This window comes from Eschrichtius robustus, chromosome 16, assembly GCF_028021215.1.
Source record: "Eschrichtius robustus isolate mEscRob2 chromosome 16, mEscRob2.pri, whole genome shotgun sequence".
In the NCBI taxonomy this organism is placed as follows: Eukaryota; Metazoa; Chordata; class Mammalia; order Artiodactyla; family Eschrichtiidae; genus Eschrichtius; species Eschrichtius robustus.
Window position 1 is genome coordinate 1,059,974 of NC_090839.1, and position 12,370 is coordinate 1,072,343.

General features: G+C 64.2%; 1 protein-coding gene across 1 annotated transcript; it reads right to left on the minus strand.

Moving 5' to 3' along the window:
• Positions 1–6,224, minus strand: BIRC7 (baculoviral IAP repeat containing 7). Its single transcript, XM_068565842.1, has 9 exons — positions 6,153–6,224; positions 5,517–5,670; positions 3,837–3,935; positions 3,099–3,677; positions 2,314–2,413; positions 1,913–1,994; positions 1,762–1,807; positions 395–478; positions 1–245 (listed from the first exon to the last, which is right to left on the minus strand). The coding sequence occupies exons 1-9, from the start codon at positions 6,222–6,224 to the stop codon at positions 1–3; spliced, it is 1,461 nt and encodes a 486-aa protein (XP_068421943.1).
• Between the last annotated feature and the right edge of the window lie 6,146 nt (positions 6,225–12,370).

Genomic DNA, 12,370 nt, shown 5'->3' on the forward strand with positions numbered 1-12,370 from the left:
CTAGGACAGGAAGGTGCGCACGCAGCTGCGGATGGGGGCCCTGCAGATGGGGCACAGCTGCAGGCTGGGCGCACACTCGGCACAGGCCAGGTGGCCGCAGGGCACGAAGACGACGGCCACGGCACGGTCCAAGCACACCCTGCACGTCCGCTCCTCCCGCAGGCGCTGCAGCTGCTCCTCCGCATCCGCGTTCCGGGCTCCGGGGGCCTCGAGAGCCACCGGCACCCTCTCGGCCCGGGCTCCGTCTGGGTCTCCACAGCGCGGACCTGTGACATCGCCCCACACCCTGACCTCCACCCACTGTACTGGCCGATGGGAAGGCGGGCCAGACGGGGGTGCCCGCCCCCCACCGCGGGATGCAGGAGCGCCGGCCCCGCCCCCACCCCAGGTGGGCCCTCTCCCTCACCTGCCTCCCTGGCGCCTTCCACCTGGACCTCTCTGCTGGGCGTGGGCAGCTCGGGCCCTGGGGGGACAGGAGCTGTGGGCGGGTAGAACAGGGGTGAGGCCCAGGTCCCCAGGGGACACGAGGCCTGGCCCAGAGACAGCAGGCCACAGGTGAGCCCTAGTGCCAGCCCGCTCCCTCACCCATGGTGCGCCAGGATCCCAGAGCCCGCTCTCCACCAGGGCGCTCGGCCCATCCAGCCCCTCGCGCGTGGCCCTGGACGCTGTGGGCCGGGCCCCTGGGGGAGGCGAGGGAAGGCTGTGCCCAGAGGCAATGAGCAGGGAGAGGTGGGCGGTGTCCAGAGAGGTGGAGGTACCTCCAGCCCCTGCTGCCCGGCCCCCGTCCTCTTCCTGGAGCAGGTCAGCCACCAGCTGCGACGTGGACACGCCGGTCGGCACCACCTGGCGGTACTTACGCTGCAGCAGCCCTTGCACCTGGCCCCACCCGAAGCCCATCCGGAGCACGGCCTGCACTGCTGGGCACTGGGTCCACGCGGGCCGCTCCTGGCCGCCCCCGGCATCTGAAAGGCAGGGCGAGGGGTGCTGGACCGAGGGCAGGCAGGGGCCAGGGCCTCGGGGTCCTGGCAGAGAGGCAGCGGCCCGCCACTGTGGCACGTCACCAGGGCCACCTCAACACAAGGGCCCCTGTGGCCATCACAGCCACTCCATCCATGTCCGAGTCAGGGCTGTGTTCCCAGGGCCTGTGTCAGAGGTGCCGCCACACCGGGAAGATGGAAACCTGATCACCAAAGCAGCCACGGACAGAACCTGACTACGTGCCAGGCGCTGCTCCCGGGGCGACACACAGACCCCTGTTTAATCCCAGTCGAGGCTGGCACCAGCCCCATTGCACAGCTCAGGGCACTGATGCTCAGAGAGCACAGTCGGGACCTGAACCCTGGAGCCCCTCAGACCCTGCGCCCGCCCACCCCCCGCCCGGCACTGATGGAGAGCAGAGCTCCGCGCCGCCGGCCCCTCTGGGCTGGGGATGGCGGCCGCTCGGCTCTCGGGCGTGGTTGGCTGCCGCCCCGGCAGAGGCTGCCCGGTGCACGGCAGCCTCTCCCCCCCCATGCCCCTGTGCCAGCCTCGGGGTTGGTTGTGCGCACAGCGGCCAGCTCAGGGGTAGCAGGGGATGGCTTTGGCCTCCCTGGAGCCCCGGACACACACGCAGTGCCTGTGTGAAGCCCCCCGTGAAGCAAGCCCAGGCAGCACCCTTCACTCTCCCTAATGTCCTGTAGGGGGGATACCAAATGGCCCGGCCACAGTGCAGGAGGGAGGTGCCCCCAGGGAGCCAAGCTCAGGCTGCGTGTCCCGGCTCACCTGAGGGCGTGGCGGGACCTGCGTCTTCTGGTTCCTCTGAACGGTCCTGGAAGGAGCCAGAGAATACCTGTGCCCCGAGTAGGCGGAGGAGCAGGGGTCGAGGGGACCCTCACCACCCACCCCCCAGAGCCCTAGGGCAGGCAGGGCTCACCCAGGAGCCCGGCACGCGGCAGCAAGACTCCTGGATCCTGCAGACAAAGTCCCTTCCTTTTGTCCGGAGCAGGAACTCACACCTGAGGAAAGCGGGTTCAGAAGCCCCGTGGGCGGTGGGCTGGGGCTGTCAGAGGACCCCCCGCACTGGCCAGGTCCGGCCCTGTGGACCCCTTGGGCCGGGGTCGTGCCTTCTGCCCCCGCTTCCCCCACCGCCCCTGCGGGGGCAGCTGGGGCTCCGGGGTGGTGGGCGCTTGCTGGGAAGCTGTTTTGGAGACAGACTCTTGAACATCAAGGGAGAAATAGCAGAAGCGCCGTCCCCAGAGAGTCCCCCCCACCCCGGTCCCTGAGACTCGACACCCCCGGGACTGGGGAAGGGAGGCTGGCCCACGGAGCCCGTACCTGGGGAACCACCTGGCATGCTCAGTCCAGGGGTCGTCGCCTTGCTCCCAGCTCTGCAGACCCCCGTAGCAGAAGAAACACCTCACCTTGTCCTGCTGGCCTGGGAGGGAGCCAAGACACTGGTCCTGACAACGCCTGGTCCCTTGCACGGCCTGGTGTGTCCCCCAAGGCCAGGGTTGGGCGCTCCCAGGTGGCCTTTCCTTCTGGGGCAGGGGCTCTCTGGGGTTACTTGTGAGCCTTGGAGGCTCCCACTGGCCTCTGCCACCCCTTTGCCCAGCGTTCTCCTCAGAATTCACGTGTACCCCATTTTCTCGACAGTGGAATAAGGGCAACGATGTCTGGGTACTTGCCAGGATCGAGGTGCATGTTGGGGAAAGGGATGCAGGGGGCGTCCACAGTATGTATGGAAATGTGGGGGCAGAGCCCTGGTGCCTCCCACCCCGCACCTCTGCCCCAGGTGCCCCCTCCTCAGGATGGATTCCCAGTGACGGAAAGAAGGGGAACTGTCTGCTGCCAGGCTTGGTTTTAGGGGCTCACGACTCCACTGGGGGATGCGGACCCTCATCTCTCTACCCCTGAGGCCCTCACCCCTGCCTCACCCCCTAGGATCAACAGATTGGGTGCGGAGAGCACAGATGAGGGGCTGCTACAGGCACATTCCACTACCAGCCCTCCAAAAGCCTATCCCTGGACTCCCGGGGGCCCTGCAGATGCCCCCATGCCCCCCCTCCTCCTGGCTCCCCCGTCCCATCACCGTCCCCCCAGCCCAGGCCCCTGGGACTCACCGGTGTGGAAGAAGCCAGCGGCGGCCAGCAGCTCCGGCGGCACCACGGCGCTCAGCGGCCAGTCGTAGAAGGAGGCCAGCCGTAGTTCCTCAGAGCCCATACCCGGGAAGGCGGGCCTCGCGGATGGGGCGTCCCCGGCCCCATCTTCCTCCTCCTCCTCTGCCAGGGGGCGCAGCTGGCCCAGGATCTGCCCGTCCATGTGGTCCCGGCCTCCCCAGGACAGGGCCCTGTCAGGGCACTGGCCCTGAAGGTGGCCGCACGGAGAGTGGGGTCGGTGGTGCCCCCAAGTGGGGTGGCCGCCCACTGCACAGCGGCTGGGCTCCAGGCCACAGCACCAGCACTTGGTCCCGTCCTCGGGCCCCATAGAGAAGACAGCAGCCGTGACAAGCTCTGTGGCAGGGATGGGCCCCTGGGCAGCCGGTTCTGGAATGTGCCCAGCCAGCCTCCCCAGGGATCCTGACCCCTGGGCCCTGCCTGGGGACAACAGTGGCCGGGCAGGCATGGTCCTGCCCCCCAGATGCCCCGGGTTGGGGGGCAGCCAGGGGACTGGGGGTGGGGGCCGCTGGGGCCCGCCACTTTCTGGAAGGGGCCAGCACAGCAGCCTGTGTCACATGCTCGCTGCAGCGGGAGTGTCACAGGGCTCCGGGGCCACTGTGAGGGCTGCGGCTCTCACTCTGCTCTACAGGGGAAGGCGGGGTCCCTTGGCACGAGGCGAGGGGCCAGAGCATGGAGACCCACCCAAGGCAGCAGAGGGCTGGTACTGGCTCTGGGACCTTGGTGGGGGGGAGGGGTGGGTCATGCTCTCCGTCAGCTCCTGGGCAGTGTGCCAGGGGTCCTCTGAAAGCAGAAGGTTCCAGGTGGTCTAAACTACACAGTCAGTGCTGCCCGGCGGGGGGAGGGCAGCTCCCTCTGCAGGGATGACACGGGTCAGCCGAGGATGCAGGGGTGCGTAGTGAAGGGCTGGGCCTATGCCCTGGACTGGTTTCCCTGGATGTTCTCGCGCTCTGAACCCTGGAGCTGAAAGGGGCTTGAGTCATCCCGGTGTCCAGCTGGGCGGGAGCAGGAGGCCCTCAGCAGGCCCTGGAGCAGCTCCTGACCTCCGGCCTTGAAGATTCTGTCCCCTCCCTCGGCCTCAGCGTCCCAGGGGCCCAGAAGGTGGAGCCACATGTGGTGAGGTCGATCTTCCCACTTGAACTAGACCCCCTGAGGCGCTGTAACCCAGACACCAGGGACGTGTGGGGCACGTCCACAATTCCAGCTCCCTGTACCTGCCGTGTCAGGCTAGTCCTGCGGCTTCATCAGGTGCCTAGAGCTGGCCCCCCTCCCCAGGTCCGGACCCCCTGCCACCCCCTCCTTGCTAGGTGTGCAGCCCAACCAGCCCAGGGTGCCCTGGCTCCTGGTCTGGGGGGCCCCAGCCCGAGCCCCTGGCCATGTGGGTGCCCCCTTCCCTGGACAGGCTGCCCTCAAGCCTGTTCACAGCCACAGGTCTGCCAATCAGCCCGAGCCCAGGGGCCCCAGCGCCCCCAAACCCAACAGTTAGGGAAGGGGGTGGAGGGCTGTAACCCCAGTGGGCAGAGCGGGGTCCCTAAGACAGAAGGGCTCTGGGGGGGAAGGGACGAAGAGGAAGACCGGACGGGGTGGCCTGCCCCCAGAGCCCCTCCCCGGAGTGCAAACCTCCTTGCTGCTCCCCAAGAGCAGAGCCAAGGGGAACAGGCTCAGTGGGGACCCTGCCAAGAGTGGGGGGGAGGGGCTCACCGGCCCCAGGGCCAGGCAGGCCCAGTGAGGGTCACAAAGGGGGATGGGCAGAGGGGGGCCCCACCTGGGCCTGGAGCCCCCATGTCCCCCCGGCGGCCCTCCTCCCACCCCCCCCATGGAGCTGCACGAGCCCGGCACAGAGCGAGGAGCCTGGAGCCCAGGCCCATGCCCCAATCCTGGGAGTGGGGTGCAGTCTCGCCCCCAGGGAGACCCCTTTGACATCCTGGCTGCACTGGCCCTCTGCCCCACATGGCCAGGGTCCCATGGAGTCCCTGGAGTCCTCTCCCGGCAGAGGCCTGGAGCCACCTGGTTCCCTGCAGGAAATCCTGGTAAAGGGTGTGGCCGGTCGTCTGTGCCCCTCCCAGGCTCCTGAGCCGGAGCTGCCTGTCCTGGGCTGTGGGGGCCACTGGGCGAGGGGCGCTCGGGCAACTAGAAGGCCGGGTCTCCCAGGAGAGGGTCCTGGGGGCAGGTGGAGATGGATGGGCCCCAGCTGGGACCTCCCAGTGAGCCGCCTTGGGATCCCCGGCCCTTGCCCTCTCTTCTCCGGTTCCCCACCCTGTGCGGAAATACCGTGACCTCTGCCACTCCAACAAACGGCAGGTGTGCCCGTCCCGGGGCCCCTTCAGTAGGTTTCTCTGGGGACGGCCCTCTGCCCCGCCCTACCCGCACCCTTTGGTGGCCGGGGAGGAGGACAAGGGTCCCCGGGTACTGGGTCTCCAGCTGCTCCGATCTCAGGAGGGAAACCGCAGCCCCCAGGCTTGCTCTGAATCCTCTGGGCCTGGGGGCTGGCTGGCTCAGAGGACCCGCTCAGGTGGCCCTGGCAGCAGGGGCGGTGTCCCCTGGGGGCACATCTGAGGTCTGTTCCCTCGGATCCTGAAGCTCGGGGGGTGGGGAGGGGAGAAGCAGGCTCCCTCACTTCTGGAAATTCCAAACACGCATCCTCCAGGCACCACCCCACCCCGTGGTGGAGTCTCCCCGTGAAGGAGGGCGGGTGCCTGAGCTGACGGAGCCCCGCCCCCACCCCCACCTGGAAGCAGGTATTTCTGCGAGCACATCCAAGCGTGTGGCTGCACAGAGGAGGGGCTGGAGGATCACCCACAGAGCCGTGGGCATCTCGGAGGAGGACCAGCCTCGGCCTCTGTGCTTGTCTGTAGCCATGGCTGAAATTCTTGACACAAGGAATTATTTGTGTCTTACTTATACAGTTAAATAAAAAGAAATCAGGAGCTAAAAATAACTATCATATGCTTATTCCAGAAACTTCAAGAATACTGAAAACATAAAGAAAGTAAAAGTCACCATCTGAACCAGCTCTGGCAGCACCAGGGCCAGTTTTCCAGAACCGACCTTGCCCGACAGCTGCTTGGGCATGGAGCTCACTGGAGCCTCACAGATTTCTTTGCAACTCTCTGCAAATCTATAATTATTTCAAAAGAAGCAACTGAAAAAAGCCATCAGCCTTCCCTCCACTGAGAAGCACTGCTCTTACTATTTTACTGTTTCCTTCCAAACGTGCTCTGTGTGTTTGCTATTTGCCCATTTTCCTCACTTAATGTTATGCGCCAGTTTTTTTTTTTTTAATGGGCACATACCAGGTTTTTGTTGCTGTTGTTGTTTGTATGTCAGTTTTTAATCGTGAACGAATATCTGTTGATGCCTCCGATGGCTCACCTTGACCACCTTCGCTGTGAGTCTTTACAATGAAATCTCCCCAGGTAAGACGATGCCAGATGGGAGACGGCAGGTAGAGGCCTCCAGGTCACCCCAATCCGTTTAAAGACAGGAGCCCAAAGACGACCCAGAACCCCATACAATTTGCTCCTGGATTCGGACCAGATCCCCACTCTCCCGAAAAGATTCAGAACCAGCTGGGGTTGGACAGGAATATCCTCAAATTGAGGGCTCCCTCCCCTACCACACCATGATGGGGCCTGGCCTGTGAAGGCAGGACAAGAGCGGTGGGGGGCTGGACCAGCATGATCACAGGTCCTGCCTCCCCCAGAGCCACACCCCCCGGAGAAAATTCTTACACGGAAGCTGTGTGTGCAGCCGTTCGAAGGAGCTCTGGCTTTCCTTCAGGATGGCGGGGCCAGGGCCACCTGGGCAGGTGGCTAGACCCACTGGACTTGTTCCCCTGGAATGAGGCTTCTGAGGCCCAGACCTGAGTCCGCACACAGCGGGGGAGGGGTGCTCGCCAAGCTCTGGTCCTGTCCAGGCCTCAGGTCTCCCTGCCGGCTCTTGAGTTTCCAGGAGGCTCAGTGCTCAGACGCTGGACCTGCTGCCCAGGCCTGGGGGCACCACAGACTCCTCTGAGACGGGGGAGTAGGGCCCCCCCTCCATCCCACACCCCCACCTCTCTTCTGGCTGAGAAAAGAGCTCCATGAGCGCCCCACCCAGGGGCGTGGGGCAGCCAGGAACCTGGCTGGCACAGGGACACCCTGACCTGTGTCCGCAGAGCAAGGACTCCAGGTGACCACAGGGCGCCAGGTGAGCACAGCAGAGCAGGCGCGGGCTGAGGGCCTGGGGAGGGCGGGGCAGAGCACCTGGGGCTGGGATCCACCCCCCAACCCTACCCTCAGCGCTGGCTCCCTGCCCTGTCCACAGAGACATCCCCCCAGAGCCTCTGCAGACAGACCCTGCCTGGCGGCCCGAGCTCCACCTGGGACCCCACTTGCTGACAATGACGTGGACCCGTCCTTCCAGCCACCAGCGGAAGTCAGACAAGTACAAGCTGGGTGCGACCGGCACTGCCTTTGGGCTGGGTCAGCACAGACAGACCAAGGCGGTCACGTGGGTTGGGGGGAGCCATGTCTGCTGCGGTTCTGGGGGTGGGGTCCTTAGAGCCTAGAACGATGCCTGGGCCAGAGTATCATAAAGATCTGTGGAAAGGAGAGCGAGAGGGGCGGAGGGAGAGGGAAAGGATGGCTTTTTGAATTCACCCTTAGAGAAGGATGTTCTATACTACGCCACCTCCACCCCTGAGGCTGGAGTGGGGCCCCCAGAGCCGACCCTGAAACCAAGACTGGAGTGGAAGAGCTTTATTTGGGGGTCACTGCAGGAAGCAGCCAGAGGGGGTGGGCAAGGTGCCGGTGTTGGGTGTGCTCCTGAGGGTCCTTGCTGTGGGCACCCCTGCTGGGGGCCTTGGAGCCTGCGGACCCCCAGCAGCTGGGCCAGGCTCTGGCTCCGGGCTTGTGACCGGAGCCGAGGGCAGAGCCACAAGAGGCCAGAAGGGGGCGCGCGGGGAAAGCGAGCACCAGAGCGGCCGGCCCCCTCCTGGGCGTCTCCCCGCTGGCTGAGGCTGGACCCGCCTGCGTGCAGTTGTCTGGACCACAGCTTCGGGGCTGCCTGGACCACAGCCTGGACCACAGCTTCGGGGCTGCCTTTGCACCCCAGTCTGCATCACCTGGCCTTGTTAGATCAGATGATTTCCTGGGCATGCATGGCCCCAGGCCCGGCAGGATGATTGGCTGGTCCCTGAAGAGGATTCAGCACAGCTAGCCTGACTCCTTCCTGCCCCTTCCCCAAGCCCAGGTGCCCCTCGACGCTGAGCTGGGAGGCGCGGGGGCAGACGGGAATTACGGCCCGGGGAAGGGAAAGGCGGGAAGGCTGAGCAGTGGCCTTCTGGTCTCAGACCCGCAAGGTCCACAATGTCCACTGAGTGGCCACCGACAGCTCCTGCACTCACAGCTCAGCGGCCCGGGAAGCATCGCACCCCTGGGGACCCAGCTGCTGTCCTGGGCTGCGGCTCACAGGCTCTGAGTGGGCCAGGTGAGGCGCCCACCCCAGCCAGAGTTTAGCAGGACGTGTCACCGGACAGAGGGGGATGATGCTGGCATGCAAAGAGACAGCGGGCGAGCCGTGCGGAGAGCCTTTCCTGTCCCAGGACAGTCGCTGCTGGCCCTGGGCTCCCCTCCTCCCACAGGAGGGCTGTGCTGTCCGGCGCCATTCTCCTTACCTGCCCCCAGGACCCCTCCCGGTGCCGGTCCCCTCTCCAGGGCTGGCCCTGCTCACCCTCATTCCCGCCCCACCCACCTACCCTCCCCAGGCACCCGGCCCAGCCATCGAGGCCCCTCCCTTTCCAGGCCATGTGCAGCCCTTGATACATCTTGCACGGTCTTGTCACACTGGCCCCTCTGCTCCTTCTCCTAGTGCCGCCCCCCCGTTTTGTGGCCACACTGGCTGCTGTGGTCCCCGATCTTTGTGGACCTCTAGCAGAGAGTCCTTGTGGTGTCCTGGGCCCTCACGGCATTCGATCCGCACTGAGGTGAGCCGGTGCTTGGCGGTTAAAGCTCTGTGGTCACCATCTCGACATTCTTAATACTTCGTCTTTGAATGTACGTTTTGTAAAGTGCCGTCCAATGGGACAAAGGGGCACGTGGCAGGGACTTGGGGCCTCCCAATATCCCTTCCCCTAGGACCGATTCTTGGCCGCCCACTCCCCTGTCCCCCAGCCAGTGACCATCACTGACCCTTGCCCCAGCAGGGGTCTAGGGGTGAACACAGAGGAACACTGATTGACAGGGATGGGCCCCAGGGGTCTACGACAGTCTGTGTTCCTCTGTGGGAGCCCCCTGACATTAAACAGCAAATAATAAATAATAACCGCCACCACAGGTCAGAGAAAGATGCGGAGGAAAGGGAGGCAAGGCCTCTTCCTGCTTCTGGAACAAGGCCCCAGGTTTTCACCCTGCACTGCGGCGGCCCCGCTGGGCCGGGAGCTCACCTGCATCCTCTCACTGCCAAGGTCGATGCCCCCGGAGTTGGACGAAGCTGCAGAGCAACTCAATCCCTGCTGTTGTATCAACCACCCAGCAGGGTGCGTCCCGCTCCCACAGCTGTGAGACATCCGGGCCCCAAACCACCTGGCACTGTCTCTGGGGACAGATGGTGGTTTGCTGCTGAGGCCGAAGGTGCCCTTGACCAAGTGGAACTCAGACACCACAAGTGCAGCTCCCGGAAAAGCAGGGTGGGAGCTGACGGGCATGACCGGCACGGGCCGGGGGGGGCTGCAGGGGCCCCAGGGAAGCGGCAGGGCCCAGGGGTGCCTCCAGCCGGCCCCAGACTAGCTGTGCAGCCTGGGCAAGCTTTACCTTCTGGGAGGCTTAGCAGCTCCAGGAACCCAGAGCTGCTTCTATCTCACCAGTTTGCTCTCTACCTGTTAGATGGTTCACCTCCCCTACACCGAGCTGTCTTCCCAGCACCCAGCAGTGGACACAGGCATGGCCCGGGCTGCGGGAGCTCCTCTTCCAGTGGGTGGGCAGTCAGCTCTGCGCCCTGGCTCCCAGGCCTAGCTGGCGAGGGTCTGCCTGTCCTAAGCCTCAGTTCTGGGATGGGCCCCAGAGGCCTTCCCCAGGTCAGGCTGGCATCCCTCCTGGCTCCATCTGAGCTCTGATCCAAGGTGCCCTGTTTACCCCCATCTCTCTCCCCTCTGGGTCGTGGGGCAGCATGAGGCGCATCCTCTGCCCTTGAGCCTTCCCCTCAATGAACGATCAAGCAATCAGCACTTTGCAGGCTGTGAAGCATCCCCCCACCTCAGGGGCTCTGTGGGGCAGGGACCGCCTGTACCCCCAGAAGCCCACACATGCAGGGCACGTGGTCGTGCTCGGTTAACACTGACGGAATTAGGGACCCAATGAGACACTTAAGAGAGGCAGTTTCAGACCTGTAAAGTGCTGTAAGTTATCGGAGGCACGTCGAGGTTACTCCTGAGCCGGGGGCGCAGGAAGAGCCCGAGAACGTGAGCAGGTTTGTGGCGTGTGAAGCAGCTCCAGAGAAAGTGCAGAGAGGGTGGCTTCTGGAAGGAGGCCATTGATTAGGGATGAGCCCCGAGACTTTAGGTGAGAAAGGGACCGGGGAGTGGCTGGCGCCAGCACGAGCACCTCTGTCACCCCTCGGGTGGCCAGGTGTCTTTGTGTGCAGGCCCCTGGAGGCCAGCTGTTGGGTGAGCCCTGTCCAACCCCCAGGGGGCAGTTTGCTCCAGCCAGGTGGTCACCTGAACTCAGGGCCAGCACCCTTTAAGCCCCACCCCCAGCTCGGCAGAAGGTCTCCTTGCCGGTGAATCCAGAGGCCTCTCTTGGGGGTGACCTGCCAGACCTAACATCATGCAGGTGGCCAATGTGCGTGCCCTCTGACCCAGTGATCTGTCTGCGGGAACCTCCCTCTAGGTGTCCCTGCACAGATGTGCGCGTGCATCAGGGCCAGCGAGGCTGGCGCAGCCTGGGAAGGACCTTCTGCCTCCCACCTTGTACCTTTCAGTACGTAGATGAGGTGCTCTTGGTTTGTTGGTTTGTTTGTTTTTTGGCCGCGCCGCGTGGCTCCTGGGATCTTAGTTCCCCGACCAGGGATAGAACCCTGGGCCATGGCAGTGAAAGTGCTGAGTCCCAACCACTGGACTGCTGGGGAAGTCCTAGATGAGGTTTTTCACCACGTGCTTACGTGCCTGTGAAACAAATAGAAAATCAAACCTCTTTAAATCAATGCTGGAAATGTTTAGACGATCCCACCCCAGCTGCGTACGGCAGGGAGGGGGTGCCTGAGGGTGGAAGGCCCCGGATGGGGTGGGCTCCCTCTGCCACTGGACACACCTGGCAGGCGACCCCTGAGCTACGTGCCTGCATGGACTTGGCTCCTCCCCAAAGCTGAAGGGTGACCGGGGTCAGGTGGGGGAGGGCAGGAGCGGAGTGCTCTGGGCAGCGGGGAGAACCTGTTGGTCCCAGCACAGACCCGGGGCCGGGCAGCCCCTGCCTCAGAAGTCCCCGTGCTGTTCCAAAGCCTGAGCTGACCAGCGTCACTTGAGTGCCCCACACCCCCTCCCTGTGCCAGGAGCCGGGGCAGTTTCTCCCACTCCCTTCACGGCCGGACCATGGCAGTGACCCTCTGCAGTAACAGGAAGCTCAGCTCCAGACTCCGTGACTCCACCCTTCCTGTGTCCTCAGGCCTGGCAGAGGAAAGGCTTCCCCAGGGCTGGTCTGGGAGCCTCAGCCCCTTGTGCTGGGCCCACAGAGCCCCCACATTGGGCCTCCGGGGGCCTATGCTTCCTGCTCTGAGCGGCCCTCACACGCCCCTCTCCCTGAGATCAGTGAGGACCACTGCCATATTTCCCAGCTGGCAGGATGGCAGCCCGGGGTGGGCCCAGGTGGTGGCTATCAGATCCTGCCTGCCCCTTCCCTGGCCAGCAGGCCAGTGTGGCCATACCTCCGCAGGCCTCTGGTTTCCGGGGCCACTCCTTCCACCGCTCAGCCCCTGTAACTCGCCTCCAAATTTTTCAGTTGCCATTATTTGTGATCCCTGTACTGGTTGAATAGTGTCCCCCCAGATTCCTGTCCAAAGGATACCTGTGAATGTGACCTTATTTGAAAATAGGATCTCTGTAGATAGAATGAAGTTAAGATGAGGTCATACTGGATTAGGGCGGCCCTAAATCCAATGATGGTGTCTTTATAAGTGGAGGAAGACTCAGAGGCAGAACACAGGGAGAAGGCCATGTGTTGACAGAGGCAGAGAGCCAGCATTCCAGG